Source organism: Triticum urartu, chromosome 7A (assembly GCF_056163025.1).
Source record: "Triticum urartu cultivar PI428250 chromosome 7A, HENAU_Tu73, whole genome shotgun sequence".
NCBI classification, from domain to species: Eukaryota; Viridiplantae; Streptophyta; class Magnoliopsida; order Poales; family Poaceae; genus Triticum; species Triticum urartu.
In genome coordinates this window covers 40,236,831-40,252,860 of record NC_141879.1, presented here as the reverse complement: position 1 = coordinate 40,252,860, position 16,030 = coordinate 40,236,831, and the positions used below count along the sequence as shown (strand labels likewise).

General features: G+C 48.2%; 1 protein-coding gene and 1 pseudogene across 2 annotated transcripts; both read left to right on the top strand.

Moving 5' to 3' along the window:
• The window catches only part of LOC147957457 (uncharacterized), a 53,480-nt pseudogene extending 45,523 nt beyond the window's left edge, over positions 1–7,957 (top strand).
• A 2,958-nt stretch (positions 7,958–10,915) lies between these two features.
• LOC125520059 (LIMR family protein Os06g0128200) lies at positions 10,916–15,394 on the top strand. 2 transcript variants are annotated; one of them, XM_048684852.2, is made up of 14 exons: positions 10,920–11,445; positions 11,529–11,614; positions 12,456–12,580; positions 12,688–12,798; positions 13,025–13,123; positions 13,259–13,381; positions 13,530–13,592; positions 13,671–13,735; positions 13,824–13,933; positions 14,024–14,138; positions 14,222–14,287; positions 14,656–14,766; positions 14,904–14,970; positions 15,058–15,394. In XM_048684852.2, exons 1-14 carry the CDS (start codon positions 11,096–11,098, stop codon positions 15,103–15,105), a joined length of 1,539 nt encoding a protein of 512 aa, XP_048540809.2. In that variant the 5' UTR covers positions 10,920–11,095; the 3' UTR covers positions 15,106–15,394. The 2 variants fall into 2 exon arrangements, with proteins under 2 accessions (XP_087390762.1, XP_048540809.2); XM_087534636.1 differs by having other exon boundaries at positions 10,916–11,445; positions 13,530–13,735.
• Positions 15,395–16,030: the final 636 nt, after the last annotated feature.

Below are 16,030 nucleotides of genomic sequence, written 5' to 3'. Positions count from 1 at the left end.
AACACTATCCAACAATAGAAGTATGGAAGTGTACTCCATGTCTGGTAAAAGAAGTTGCTATGTTATCCATACCATTCCTACTGTCAAGTGTCAAGATAGAGTGAAAACATATTTCTTGAGATATTAGCTTCTATTCTATATTAAGTGAATGGTAAACTTGGTTGCTCCAGAACTTAAATGACCAAATTTAAATTTTGTTCTTGAAGCTTCACAAGTTTCCCAAATTCTAACCATCAACTCAAATCATTGATGAATACACACAAGCGTACCATTGAGAAATTACCTTTAGGGTCTCTAATGAAGAAGATGAAGTGCTTGCATAAACTGAAAAACTCTACTCCTCAAAGTGTTGGATATTTCATTGTACAACATTTCGTATCCGACCATCATTGGATTGCATAGCTAGCAGCAGGACCTCAGTGATAACCAATAGCTGAAACAACCTGTAGTGTGAAGGTGACCCAGTAGAGCATATAGGATATTATTATCTCAACGAAAAAATGAAAAACAAATTGGCTGGATCCTCTCTTTTTTTAATTTGCGGCCCTATGTCTCATAGAGAGAGTAAAGACAATCTATTTTCAAGCCACTTTGCCTAATGGAAATACGAACCAGTAATTTAAACAAGTGAGAATTAACATCTCCTGTCCTAGATAAGAAGAACAAAATAAAGGCTCTTTTACAATCTATATCCTCCCCATCTGCAAAACAATTAGTGTCAATACATATATCACTGCAATTTACGTCACCACTGACGTGCAGATCTAGCAAGGACGACACCACCGGAGCTGTCACCATGGTTAACTCAATAAAGGGCAAGCAGTGTGCTTCTGCTCTGCGTCTCTCACCGCAAGCGTCCACGTCCACAACTATGGGCGCTCACATGGCTGTCGGTGTTCGAATCCATCGCTAGGGCTGCACTTTCATGGGCAAACTGATTTAGGCATGATCTTGTTTTAAACTACATCATTTAATAAGAAAAAGAAGCACAATCCATGACAACACAAATCTGCAAAATAGCACAAATATTCCCGCAGAATCGACAATAGCACATTCTGTAAAAACTATTGTACACATTAGCAAAAAAATTGTGCACAATAACTCAACATTACGACACACTCTCCACAAAAATAGCATTAAATATCTCACATTCTCTTGAAAGACAAAGAACACAAAGGAGTTGGGAGGGAGGTAGATGCCACACTCGATACCTTTTATAGCTGCCAATGCATGGAGCAACACGTTGCGGAGGAGATCAGGGGGGAGCTGGCTGTAGGGAGGAGAAAATGATATCTAGGCGGTGCTTGAACATAGAACGAGATGGCTGCGGAGGGTCGAGCTCGGGGTGGGGCCTGAAGATGAGGAGGTCGACAGCAGAGTCCGGCGCTTGAACAGTGTGGCCGTTCTCCATGGCCACCCGCCTCCCGTGCTTCCTGCCGGCAAACACAACAATGCAGCCTCCAGCTCCAGCCTGCACGCCCGCTTCCTCTGCTGTTGTACAAGGGCGGGGCCGCCCGCAATAGAGACGAGGGTGGAGGTGAGACGACGGCTTGCCTGTTTGGCGACGACGGCGGGAAGTGAGATGGGCCGATTGCGGCGGCAGCACGTCCGGGACGGAGGAGGTGAGATGGCGGCTTGCCTGCTTGGGGACAGCGGCGCCAGGTGAGATGGCTCAGCAGCGGCGGCAGCGCGTCCTGGATGGCCGCATCAAGGCGAGGAGGTGAGACGGCGTCTTGCCTCCTTGTGAGATGGCTCGGCCGTGGCACTGCAGTTTGAGGGACGGCTCCTCGCGACGGATTAGGATCTAGACTGACGAGATGGCGTGTACAGGATGGTGGGCGCGCGGCGGCAATTTTTCCAACAGCTTGTTTGGTAAATACTCGGGCAGGGGAATGACAGTTTGCACAAGGGTGTTTATGAAGGGATTAAGCATGGGAAGTAGATTTTTACTCCCATTCCCTTGTTTGGTGTATGATGGGAATTGGCGTGGGATAAAACTCTGCTCACGAATTAACAGGATACCCCTTGGATGAAATCGGTGGGAGTTGGCTTCTCCAACTCCCATTCCCCTTCCCACTTAAACTCCCACTCCATCTAATCAAACAGTGGACTTTTAATCTCCTCACCCCTCAACTCTCATTCCCCATCTCTAATTCCCCTGAACCAAACACGCTGCAAGGAGAAGATGCGATCAGGATGGAGGGGTTCCGAGAGATGGGGGCATGGGTGAATTCGTGGGTCGCGGTTGTTTTCTCTTTCGGTTTCTGTTTCCCAGCTTTGGTGGGTCGTGCTCGTGCGGGACGCCTCGAAGCCAAAAAGAAAAAGGAAAAAAATCGTGTGGGATGTGCGAGGTAGCTATCGATAGGAGGAGGGTTAAAAGCGAGGTCGAGTCATCACGACGTTCGATTCTTCTTTAATAATAGAGATGCCGCGTAATAAAAAGAAAAAGGTTAACAGGGAGAGGCGACAAGTCTCATGAGACGAAAAAGAAGCAGCTGATTTCTCCTAGACCCGGACCCTCAGCCCCGCAGCCATAGGCGGCTATAGCTGGGCACAACGGAACTCTCCCCGGTTCCGTCTACTATCTCCATCTGCCACCCTTGCACTTGCATTTTTTTATGCCCCCCACCTGTCCTCTGAAACGGACAAGGATGCATTGGACATTCCATCCTCCTCAGGGGAAAATAATAAATAAAAATACGTACTTTGCTCTGCTTAACTGCTCCCTGCTGTGTGTCACCGAAATATCTGCCCTTGACGGATGAGATTGTTTACGGAGAAACTCACATGCGCGGCAGCTAGTAGCTCGTACCACCACCACCACCACAAGAACTTCCCGTGAAATTTGCTGTGGCTTAATATTTATTAAGTGAGAAAAAAAACAGAACATTGTTTCAGACGAACTTCCCGTGAAATCTGCTGGCTCCAAATACGTCCGTCCTTGACCGAATTCCGTGCTAACCTGGCCCACAACCAATTGATCGTACTACCAACCTCGAAATTAAAATCCATAGGCAGACTATATAATTATTATACACTCGTTTGGGTTTATCTTGAACAGAAAGCGATCCGCTGGCATCACCAACCGCCGTCCGGCCCCTCCAATCGCAGCCCCACTCCATGCATCGCGGGCAGGCAGGCGGACCAAAAAACGCACCGATGCGCATCACACGAGACTGACAGCAACTCCAACGATCCCACCGAAACAGAGCCTGCTTTGTCCGCCTTTTGTGGTTGCCGTGTCTGCCCCTTTAGGCTGCTCCCAATGCATGGGTATTTAGATGAGGTGCTAAGCACATTAAATAGCTTAGCAGCTATACTCCCCAATGCATAGGTGCTTAGCTTATGGTTACTAAGCTTGCTTCATTTAATGATTTAGCAACTAAAACTCTTCACGTATTGATAGGCTTCCTTCCTTTAAGGCCTTTTTTGGTTCATAGGATAGGAATTTTATAGGAAAAGAAAAATCATAAGAAGTGAGATGACATGCATGTCAATTCCTATAGAAAAAGAGATGTCATTTGATGCATAGGATAGGATTTTTTCATTGAGTCTAGGCTAATGTTTTGTTTCCTCCAAAACACGAAGGATTGAGGAATCCATTCCTACAAACCAAAGGGCTTCAAAGGAATTTTTCCTTTGCAAATCCTATCCTATAGAATTCCTACAAAAATCCTACAAACCAAATGAGGCCTTAAATGTTTTGTCTAGATTCACGCGCTTAGCATCGTTTCTTTCTGGGGTCACCACACTCATCTCTCTCTTCTTAAATAACTTGCCACATCAGATTTTTTGCCTACGTGGAAGGCTTAACACCTGTACGAGGCGGAGCATTGGGAGGGGCCTTATTTGTTTGGGTTGGCAATGTGTCCAATACACGGACGCATTTTCGTCCGCGCGGTTGGTACACGCACTTTTTTCCTTCCTTTACGTGCATATCAAAAAAATTTACCCCAAATACACATAATTCAATCAAATTCAAATATTTCATGGTTTCTTAACCAAATAATATCTCATAGTTTACAAGAATAAAATTTAAATTATCACAAATACATTTGAAAAAAAGAACGATACATATATTGGTTGCCAGTATGAGCCCACGTATAACCAATCAAATCATCTTGCAGTTGAATGTCAATTTCACAATCACGCATTAATGATTAAAATTCGGTGAATTGTGATCGCACAAACAGTCATCACCTTTCAAAACTTCTTAGTGCTCTAAATTCTAGCAGGATACCGAACGATGCCCCGTCGAGATTAAAGAAGGCCAAAGACACGCTCCACATCCTTCCTAGTACTCTCTTATTGTTGGGCAAATCTCTTCCTCTTATCTCCTACAGGGTTGGGGATTGTCTTCACAAGAGTAGTCCACTGAGCATAGATATCGTCAGTTAGGTAGTATCCCTTGTAGTAGGGGTCGCCATTGATCTCTAGGCAGTTGCCTTCTGCAAGCCTTGCGAATATCGGAGAGCGATGAAGCATGTTAAATGCCATTGTGAGAGCACCCCGCAAAAAAATGTCATTGTGAGAGCCGGCCAGGCCAAAGAAAGAGTGTCAAATTCAGAGATCTTGTGAGGTCACAACCTCTAGTATGACAGTGAAAGCTTTCACATGGCCCCTATACTGCCCCTGCCAAACAGAAGGACAATTCTTCCACTCCCAGTGAATGCAATCTATACTACCAAACATCCCCGGAAATCCCCTACTGGCATTGGTCGCCAACAACTGGCTTGTATCTGCAGCAGCTGGATCTCCCAAGTACTCCGGGCTAAACGCTTGTACCACAGCCTTGCAAAACTTGTACATGGAGTCTAGTCATGTGGGCTCGCTCATCCGGACATACTCATCAATGAGACCACCGGGTACTTCGTATGCAAGCATCTGAATAGCTGCAATGCATTTATGATAAAAGAGGAGAAGCCAATCTTTCCCGGGGCATCCTCATTGCACTCAAAGTAGTTGTTGTATGCCACCACCCCCTCCCAGATACGGTTGAACACATGCCTAACCATCCGGAAGCGGCGCCAGGATATGTTGTGTTTGAAGGGCGGGCCAGTGGACTCAGAGTAGTCTTGCTAGAGTAGGCGATGGCCTGTTACAGACCGATCTACCAGTGGCGGCGCTACAGGGAAGGGAGAGGGGATAATTGAGAGAGGAAGAGGAAGATTAGGCTCTGGAGGAGAAGGACAGCGTCTCTCTCTCAGCCGGTTCGTGATTCAGTTTCTCGATGATCCCCACTTACAGGACTCTGGCCTAGTTATACACAAATGGCAGGCCCCTTGTCGAGTACGACCCAACTGCAGGCCCATTTAGCGACGCGTCGCTGGTCTCCTTAGCACTCCTTCACGCTGACGCTGGGACCGTGGGGTCCCGTTCCAGCTGGCGAGTCCGGCCCTCCCTGTCGGCCGTGACATTCGCCCCCTCTTGAGAACCGGCTTGACCCCAAGCCGGTGCCAGCGGAAAACGAAGCTGAAGGTCTTGTGGTTCTTCCCAGGTAGCTAGTGAAGCGGGGAGCTCACTCCATTGCACCAGGACCCTGGGTTGTAGCACGCCCTGCATCTTGCCGAGCCTGTGTTCCAGTATGGATGCTGGCTGGTGCTCTGCCTGCAAGATAGTGTTAATTGGGGGCAAAGTGGCACTCACTGGAATGTCCGGGGTCACCATCTTCTTCAGCTGAGACACGTGTACCACGGGGTGGATTTTGCTGCCTTCTGGAAGTGCCAGTTTGTAACTCACTGCGCCAACACGAGCGATGATTGGGTATGGTACATAGTACCGGAAGGCCAACTTCTAATGAGGTCGTTGAGCCATGGATGTTTGCACAAACGGCTGCAGCTTGAGGAACACTGAGTCACCAACAACAAATTCACGATCCGTGCGATGTTTATCAACTTGTTTCTTCATACGATCCTGGGCACACTTGAGATGTTGTTGCAAGTGTTGCATCATCACTTCGCGCTCCCGCAGCCGTGACGCTAAATCAGGCACTGAGCACTCTTCCACTTGCACCACACCAAACTCACGAGGCAAGTGGCCATAAATCACCTCAAACGGCGTGCACCCCAGCGAGGAATGAAATGAGGTGTTATACCAATATTCAGCAAGAAAGAGCCACTTGCTCCAATTACCCGGACAAGAATGGACCGCACAGCGAAGATACCCCTCCAAGCATTGATTCACTCGCTTCGTTTGGCCATTCGTTTGAGGGTGGTATGATGAGCTCATGCGCAATTGAGTCTGGGATAGCTTGAACAGTTCTTGCCACACAACACTGGTGAATATGCGATCACGGCCCGAGATGATGGCTAGCGGCAGGCCATGCAGGCGAAAGATGGTCTTCATGTAAATGGTTGCCACCGTCAGCGCTGTGAACGGGTGAGTCAAGGGCACGAAGTGAGCATACTTCGAAAACTTGTCAACAACCACCAAAATGATGTTATAACCACCTGATCGGGGAAGGCCTTCGATAAAGTCTAATGACACCACTGCCCACGGCTTCTTTGGAATTGGTAAGTGCTGCAACAATCCAGCAGGTGATATCCGTTCAGTCTTGGTTCTCTGACAAGTCACACATGCCCTAATATATTGTTTGATCATGTCTTTCATGCCTTTCCAGTAAAAGAGTCTCTTGATGCGGTTATAAGTTGCATGAAATCCTGAGTGACCCCCGGCAGCGCTGTCGTGTAAGGAAGTTATCAGGGATCGTTGGGTGTTGGTATCGACCCCCACCCAAATACGGTCGCAGTATCGAATGATGCCATCCTTCAGAGAATACCCGTGTTCATCTGGTGTCTGTACTGCCAGTTGGGCCAACTTCTGTTGTGCTTCAGGGTCGGCACGATAGCTCAAGGCAATGACTTCCAACCAGGCAGGCTTACAGACAGATATTGCTACCAGTTCTGCACCTGCCGGATGATCACGGCGAGAGAGAGCATCTGCGACCCGGTTAGTGATCCCTGTTTTGTACTGGATGACGAACTGCAGACCAACCAGCTTGGTAAACGCCCTCTGTTGGATTGGTGTGTTCAACCTCTGGTCGGTTAGATTGAGCAAGCTTTTTTGGTCTGTTCGGATAGTGAATTCGGCATGTTGCAAGTACGGCCTCCAATGATCGATTGCCAATAAGAGAGCAAGACATTCCTTTTCATAGGTAGAGAGCCCTATGTTTTTCGGTCCTAATGCTTTACTAAGGTAGGCTATAGGATGTGCGTCTTGCATCAGTACTGCTCCCACACCGGTAGCACTGGCATCTGTTTCAACAACAAATCGCTTGGCAAAATCGGGCAATGCTAAGACTGGTGCTTCAACCAATGCCTTTGTAAGCTCTCTGAATGCTGTATCAGCTACTGGTGTCCAGATGAAGATTGTCCCTTTTTTGAGCATATCAGTCAATGGTCTCGAGATCACCCCAAAATTTCTGACAAATTTACGGTAGTACCCTGCCAATCCGAGAAATCCTCGGAGCTTGCGAACTGAGTCTGGCCGCGGCCAATCCCGAACTGCCTGAACCTTAGTGCTATCCGTGGCCACACCGGCTTCACTGATCTGATGCCCCAAGTAGTTGATGCGATTTTGCTCAAACGTGCACTTAGAAAGTTTTGCCTTCAACCCATTGTCCGAGAGTAGCTGCAGAACCGACCTGGGCAACCTCACATGAGCTGTCCAGGTACACGTTTGGACCAGAATGTCGTCCATAAAAACTAGCACTCCTTTGCGGAGGAGAGGTGAGAGCACCCAGTTCATGCCACCTTGAAAAGTAGCTGCCCCTCCCGTGACTCCATAAGGCAGTACCCGAAACTGAAAATGCCCTTGATGGGTCTTAAAGGCTGTTTTTGGTTCGTCCTCCTGTACAAGACATCACACCTCCATCAGCAATCTTGACCACCATTGGTTTCTGTAGGCGAACCTGTCCGTGCACCCGCTCTGCAATTTCTTCACTGATAAAACTACGTGAGCTGCCCGAATCGACCAAAATCAACACTTCCTTGCCTGCAATCGAGCCCACGAGCCGCACTGTGTGAGGAGTAGTATGTCCCATAGTGGCAACCTTGGATATGCACATGAGTACCTCTTCTTCATCTTCTAATTCAGGCATCGCTGGTTCCACTTGCTCTGCTTGCAATATTTCCAGTAGCTCTTCCACAATGTGTAATTGAACAGTTGGTCCACATTAGTGTCCTGGTCCCCATCTTTCACCACATTTGAAGCATAATCCGCGCATACGGCGGTAGTTGCAGAGAGTGGCAATTCGATTATCGCCGAGGCCTTGCTCATGCTGATCAGGTGCACGGGCTGCTTCCCTGGCCCGATTATCATCAGCAGCAGCTGGTGGACCCGGCAGCATTTGTCGAGCTGGAAGTGCGCCGAAGGCCAACAACGGTCTTGGCGCCGGTTGCCGTGGTGGGGCCGTGTCCTGACGCCGGTACTCACACCGCGGCAACGCCTCCAGTAGCTCTTCCTATAACGAAGCAAGAGAGAAGGCAGTTTCCAGATTTTTTGGTAGCATAACACCAGCTCTAATTTCAGTTCTAAGCCCTTCCAGAAATTGAGTGGTAAAATAGATGGAATGAAACGCCGGGTTGTGAGCTAGAATGTGATGCATCAGTTCCTCAAAGCGTTGCATATAAGCACTCACTGTACCCGTCTATTTCAAGGTGTTAAACTGCCGAATATGTGCTTGATATTGCTCACGTCCGAATTTGGTACTCAACGCACCACAAAGTGTGTCCCAGGTGAACACCGTGTGCTGCGATTCATGCAGTTGCAGCCAACGGGCTGCGTTGCCTGTGAAGTGCAAAGTCGCTAGCCTAACCCACATATCCGGAGCAATTCCAAAAACATCAAAGTATTTTTCACATCTATTTTTCCAGAATTGGGGATTGTCTCCATCGAAGGATGGAAAATCCATCTTTGGTAGCGCCCAATGTGCGTGATGTGAGTAAGAGGGGTGTGATTGTTCTTGTATTTCCCCCAGAATCCCAAACTTATGCACATCTAATTGGGTCGAAGGGCAAATTTCAGAGGGAGGAGTACACGCACCCTTGACCGGAGGTGGCATTTGGGTAGTGACTACCCCATATGCCGGCCCCCCCGGAGTTGTTGATCCCGCCGTGGCCATGTTGCCCGTGGTTGCGTTGGTTGGAATCCGTCGCCGTCGACCCCAAACGCACCACTGTGTCGTCCTCCGGCGTCGGATCCGGAGGCGCCGCGAGCAGGGGGTGAAGGGCGATGCGCCCCACCTGCGTGCGCAACTCGTCGACTTGTTGTTCGAGATGGGTGACCGCCGGCCTCCAGAGCTCCAGAGACTGCTGGATCGTGTCGAGGCGGGCCTCGTTGGCCACCCGCCCATCGTTGACAGCCTTGGCCAGTGCTGCGATTTGTTCCTCCATTGCTGCCGCCCGCTTGGCTTGTTTCGTCTGGTAGCGGGGCTTGGGGTAGGCAGTCTCCAGATCGACGGACTGAACCTCTGATACCAGATGTTACAGACCGATCTACCAGTGGCGGCGCTACAGGGAAGGGAGAGGGGATAATTGAGAGAGGAATAGGAAGATTATGTTCTGGAGGAGAAGGACAACGTCTCTCTCTCAGCCGGTTCGTGATTTCAGTTTCTCGATGATCCCCACTTACATGACTCTGGCCTAGTTATACACAAATGGCAGAGCACGCAGGCCCCTTGTCGAGTACGGCCCAACTGCAGGGCCATTTAGCGACGCGTCGCTGGTCTCCTTAGCATCCTTCACGCTGACGCTGGGACCGTGGGGTCCCGTTCCAGCTGGCGAGTCCGGCCCTCCCTGTCAACCGTGACATGGCCGCTCTCTCTGTTGCCGGAGTATGCCATGGGATCAAGCCCCTGAACATCGGCCGCTGCCTACTAATGTGGTCATGGACGACCAAAGCAACAACCACAATATCCTCATCATTGGACGACTAATAATTCGAATCGCAAATGAAATTGTTGAAAAAGTACGCGTCATCGGAGTCCATCTGTACCTTGCCGGTGAACCGTTGAACACCTGCATGTGTAGTGGAAGAAGCTGACTGGTGCAGAGCCTCGCGCCTCTCTGAGACCAGGTAGCAGGCCTGCTGGCGTGGAAGCGAACGTGGCGGCGTCTGGCGAGTGAGGTGGACGCGCAAGGCGGTGCTGCCGGCGGTGGAGGCAAGGGGATGCCGTCGACGTTGGAGTGCGACGACGACGACGAAAATAGACCCCCAACGACGGAGTATGGTGCACTCGTGGGGTGGCGTGCTGCTGCGGGAGGTATTTGGGCGTGGGCGGCCGGCATGGGCACCGGAACTGGGCGGCGACAGTGAGGAGGGGCGGCTGGATGCGATGGCGGTCGATGAGGGGCAAGGGAAGATAGGCGTAGTCGTCGTGTGCGTTCACCGCGTGTCTGCGCCGACGTAAATGTGGCCTAAATTTGAGCCTGATAATGAGTCAAAGAACGTGTACGGATCCGTTTGTGTCGACGCATTGGACGTCTTTTGTGTCCGTTTCAACCCGAACACTTTGGGTCATCGGGGATGGAATTGCTGTGACACTGGCTGAGAGATCAAGACCGACCGAACAAACGAACAGCGACCCTTCCTCCATGGACTGGGCGCGTCGCCGTCCCAATCATCCCGTCCCCATCCCCACGCCCCGAAGCAAACGGGCGGGCCAAATCCACGCCGTGTTTTTTTTCGAAATCCAACGTCCGCCCCCAGCACAGCACAGCACAGCACAGCTAGCCCAACACCAAGACCAAACCACCCGAGCCGGCCGCCAGCCTAGCCCACCTCCACCACGCCACGCCACTCCGCCAACCCCCCCTCTCCCTTTCCCCACTCCCTTCCGCCGTCGTCAACCCCATCACCGCCAAATCCCTCCCCCCCCCCCCCCCCCCCCCCCCCCCCCCACCCCGAATCCCGCCGCCCCTCGCAGATCCGGCGCGCCGGTCGCCGCCCCGCCGCCGACCGGCACCGCAGCAGCGCTCCCCGCCCGCCCAAACCCTAGCCCCCCCTCCCCCTCCCCTCTGCGCGGAGATCTGACCGCCCGACTGACGGGCCCGAGGCGGCGGACCGGAAGCGGAACCGGGACCCCAACCCGGCCGAGATGGGGGACTTCAACGTGGCGCTGGTGATCGTGGCGGCGGTGGTCAGCGTCCTCGTCCTCCTCGTCAGCGTCTACCTGCTCGTCAACTACCAGCACCCCGACGACGCCAACCAGGCCTGGTTCCCCAAGCTCGTCGTCGTGCTCGGCATCACCGTCGCCGTCCTCTCCATCCTCATGCTCCCCGCCGACGTCGCCAACCGCCAGGCCTGCAAGCGCGCCGTCTACAGCGGCGCCTGCGCCCTCACCCTCCCCATGAAGACGCTCTGGCTCGTCGTCTACATCATCGACGCCGTCCTCGTCTTCCTCGTCATCCCATTCGCCATGTTCTACTACGAGGGCGACCAGGACAAGTCCGTTTCGATTCTTCCTTCCTTCCGCGCTCGGCTTGCTTCGCTGACTGACTAGATCCGTTCTCTTCTGCTCCTGCGTCCAGGTCCGTCGGGAAGAGGCTCAAGAGCGCCCTCATCTGGGTCGTCGCCTCCGCTGTCGTCTGCGGTCTCATCCTCGGAATCCTATACGGTGCGTATGCGTGCGGATCGCCCTTGCCTTTTGCGACGCTCTGCTATGCTCGCCCCTAATCTGCTTTGGGATAATCTGAACCGATTTGGGCTTGAAATGTGAATCTCGAGGTGTTGCTCTGCATTTCAATTCTAATTTGGATTGGAGGGGCCTCGAGCTTCAAAGCTTTCACGTTTTTCATCCATGAGCAGCCAATGCTGTACAGCCAGATCTGAAACCCGGTTTACAGTTACTTTTTGCTGGGTTCATCCTACCTGTGTATGTCCAGTGCCCATTGGACCCTTGAATTGTGCTTTCCACAGCTTGTTTTGTTGTACTAGGCAGTATGCTCTACATTTTGACTGTCTAGTATTCACCGTAGGAAACATAGAGAACAACACATCATTTTATCCATGTCATTTTCGCAATGGTGGGCAGCATCCATCTTTCTGCCTCACATCATGTAAAAATTACTTCATGTTGCTACTAACTGCATTTGTGGTTCATCCTTCCTGTCTGTATCTATACTTTACCCATTTAGGCTCTGGAATTTTCTACTGCGCCCACTTGTTTTCTTGTCCTAGGTTGCAGCTTATACATTTGGACTCGTTAGTTTCAACCACCTAGGAAACGTAGAAAACAACATTTCATTTTGTCCTGCTCATTTGACACATCTCCATGTTTCTTGGTCACATCACATAGACCCTTCATGCTTGTACCTGCATGGGATGAATTGTACCTCCATTGATGTGAACTGCTTACAATGCGTGATGTTTCTCTTTATACCTCTCGTGATGTTAACTTCTTACTAATCCGTGATGGCTTGACTTTACCTGACTGCACTTCCACTTTGTTCCTTCAGCACTTATTGGTAAAGTGGACTTCACTGTCAGGCACCTCTCTTCATCTGTCCAGGCATTTCCAAACCCAAACCAGTTCAGTGCATTCACAAGTGGCCAACCTTGCATCGCTCCATTGACCCGTCAGGTTAACCCGCTGATGGAATTATGCTTTCCTGCATTTCACTTCATGTAGCTCATCATTTCATATTTTTCATCTGGTGACTGACTTGTTTTATGGTTTCTTTTCTTCAGTGTTCAGCTAATACTGCACCTGCTAACTCCCAAACAACTTGGACAATGCGCGCTACATTCCCTGAATACGTGGTTGCCCTTGCTACCATTGTTGGATCTGTGCTCTTCACAGTGAGTTTTACTTCAATGTTTACAATTAGGTTGATCACTGTTTTTTGTAGATCTAGCATCTGATAGGTTAGTTTGTACTTTTGTTTGTTTCTTGGACAAAGCTGTATGAGAAACAATTTTAACCATGTATTTTTTTTCAATTGTTTAACTGTTGCATGCAATCATGCTGGCCTCTTTCTATACAGTTCTGGCTTGGCATATGTTAACAACTCTGTTTATTTTATAGATATTTGGTGGTGTTGGCATTGCTTGCCTTCCATTGAGTCTTATATTCTCGTTTGTCCGGCGTCCAAAAGCTGTCATCACACGCTCACAATATATAAAGGTGTGTATAGTTATGCTTTATTTTTGTTGTGGAGACTGTTTGCCTCAACTGATTACAGCGAAAGTTTCTGTTTCATGTAATTATTGTGTAATTTAGATATCGATCTGACCTTGAGGTTGAAAATGTTTCCTTCAGGAAGCTACTGAATTAGGTAAGAAGGCCAAGGAATTGAAGAAGGCAGCGGAAGCCCTTCACCAAGAAGAGAGAAGTGGGAACAAAGGCAGAAAATGGCGCAAAAACGTGAAGGCTGTCGAGAAGGTATGCTTGCCCTTCAAACGGATGATATGCTTTGAAGCTTTAATTGTATCCATACAAACCATTCTCTTTAATATGTTGTACATCTTTCTGTTATGTTCTGTTATGCTATTAACTAATATTATATTTAACTTTCCATCTTAATCATTAGGAGTTGTTACTTTTGGAAAATGACATGAATGCTCTAGAAGAGATGTATCCTCAAGGAGAGAAGGTAACTACTCGTGAATTCTCATATTCATCGTTTTTATGGTTGTCACTTACTCTTGTCTTGACATCCATTATGGTGCAGGCTGAGGCTACCTGGGCTTTTACAGTGCTTGCTTACATTGGAAAACTCATATTCGGCATTGTTGGGTAAGTGTAAATATGTATCTGAACTGTACATTCATTCAGTCTAACGTATTTGCAATTTGGTTCGTCTGACAATGATTTATGATCTTAGGTTAATTGTATCGATTGCTTGGGTTGCGCATATTATCATATACTTGTTGGTTGATCCTCCTCTATCTTCTTTCCTGAATGAGATCTTCATAAAGCTGGACAGTGTCTGGGGTACACTTCTGATCCTTGATATTGTTCTGAACTCATCCAGTTATCCTCTTTATGAGAATAAACCGGTTAATCATTTGTTTTGTGTACCAGGTCTGCTTGGGACTGCTGCTTTTGCATTCTTCTGCTTCTATCTCCTCATCGCAGTGATTGCTGGAGAAATGATGCTTGGCCTGAAATTAGTTTTCATCACCATTCACCCAATGAAGTAGTTGACTTGTGCCATGACACTATTTTCTTTGCGGTGTCCTTTTTTTTTACATTTACTAACAAGCATTTAACTTGTTTCAGATGGGGAGGAACGTTGATGAACTCTTTCCTGTTTAATGTTGGACTGATCCTACTTTGTTCCATCAGGTATGCTGCCGATATCTTCTGTTAGAAGTCCATGTCTTCCTCTAACTTCCAATGAAATGTTTGAAGGCTGTAACTTTACAAGAATTAAAGAACGTAGTGGAGATGCGTGGCAGATCTAAGTTGTTTCCACAAAGCATTAGGACAGTAGTTTCTGTTATTAGTCAGTAATAGTGAATACTTGGAAGTGCACACCCCTGAAGCATTGATTTAGCATGGGCATATAACTTGGGCCTGGGTCCAAATCCTCTGCTATTACTGTACCACAGTTACGGTCACTGCTGTGTGGGTGAATGATGGCCTCTATGGACGCAAACCACTTGTTCTTTAAGAAGTCCTCTCTTGAATTTCTGCGCTTGTGTATTTTGCAGTGTGATTCAGTTCTGCGCGACAGCTTTTGCATACTACGCACAAGCAACTGCAGCTCAGGAGATCTTTGGCCACACGCTGCAGTCTCTTCGTGGAATTAAGTATCTCTACAAGTAAGTCTTGAACCAGCATGCAGTCAGCAGAACTATCAACCTGCAGTTGTTGCTTGAATAGTTGAATATATATCACTGTAGACACCAGAATCCCAGAGTTTTGTATTCATACTGCTATTGAACATCTGAATATGCAGGTACAATGTTTTCCAGTACGGCTTTGTTGCCCTTGCCATACTCACCCTCTTCTACTATGCACTTTTTGTAAGTCCTTTTTTTGAATTACTCAGCTAATTCTCACCAAATTCTGCAAAAGTTGAGCTTATTTTAATCATCATAATCTTTGTCCAGGGATGGCGAAAGAGGAAACCGACAGGAAGGTTCCAGCTCTCAAATTAATTTTCGGTTTGCTCTGTAAGCAAAGCCTGACAAATTCAACATCACATTTGTTCCTGAGTGATAGTTTGGTTAGCGATGTATATGATCTTCAAACCGCTTTCTGGAAGAGTTGGGGAGTTTTCATGGGTGTAAATTAGCGGCAATGAAAATCTTGGAAGATGGAAACACCCACGGACACGGATGTTAAAGTAGAACAACCTAGTTTCCTTTGTAATGTACACATTCCTCGTCTTGGTTCTTTTCTGTATTATTATTTTATGATCATCAATCGGCTGATGTTATTATTGAAGTTTGATTGGTCTGTGAGGGAGATGTTCTGTGTGCCCCTTCGGTGTTCCTTTGCTGCTATGAGTTAAATTAGTCCAGTTCTTTTCTTTTGTATGTACCATTCCGTGATTACCGTGCAAACTTGTAGATTGTATCAAGGATGGCTTGTCTTGATCGGTTATTCTCGTTTTTCTGTCTTTCTGGAAAATTGGGGAGTTTTCTGTCTTTGCTTTTCATTTGAAACTTTGCATCATGCTGTTTGTGTGTCTGATGACTAAACACTACTCCCTCTGTAAACTTTTGTAAGATGTTTTAGATCACTGCTACTACGAACTTGATTTCTGTCGACAAGTGCTGATACGGCAACACAACATGCAGAATAAAGAGTAGGATAAGCCTGCAAAGGCCTTTGGGCAGGCTTTGGTACATGCGATAATCACAAGCGCATTTATTAATCGTTATTAAACAGAATTATTGATTCATAACAATCTGTAAAAGCAAAATCGAGCAAGCACATGTGAAATACGAGGGAGCTAATACCCCCTCCGTAAAGAAATATAAGAGCGTTTTGTTTAGATCATTACTTAGTGATCTAAACACTCTTATATTTCTTTACAAAGGGAGTACTTGATTAGATCGTGCATCCAGAGCACAAAAG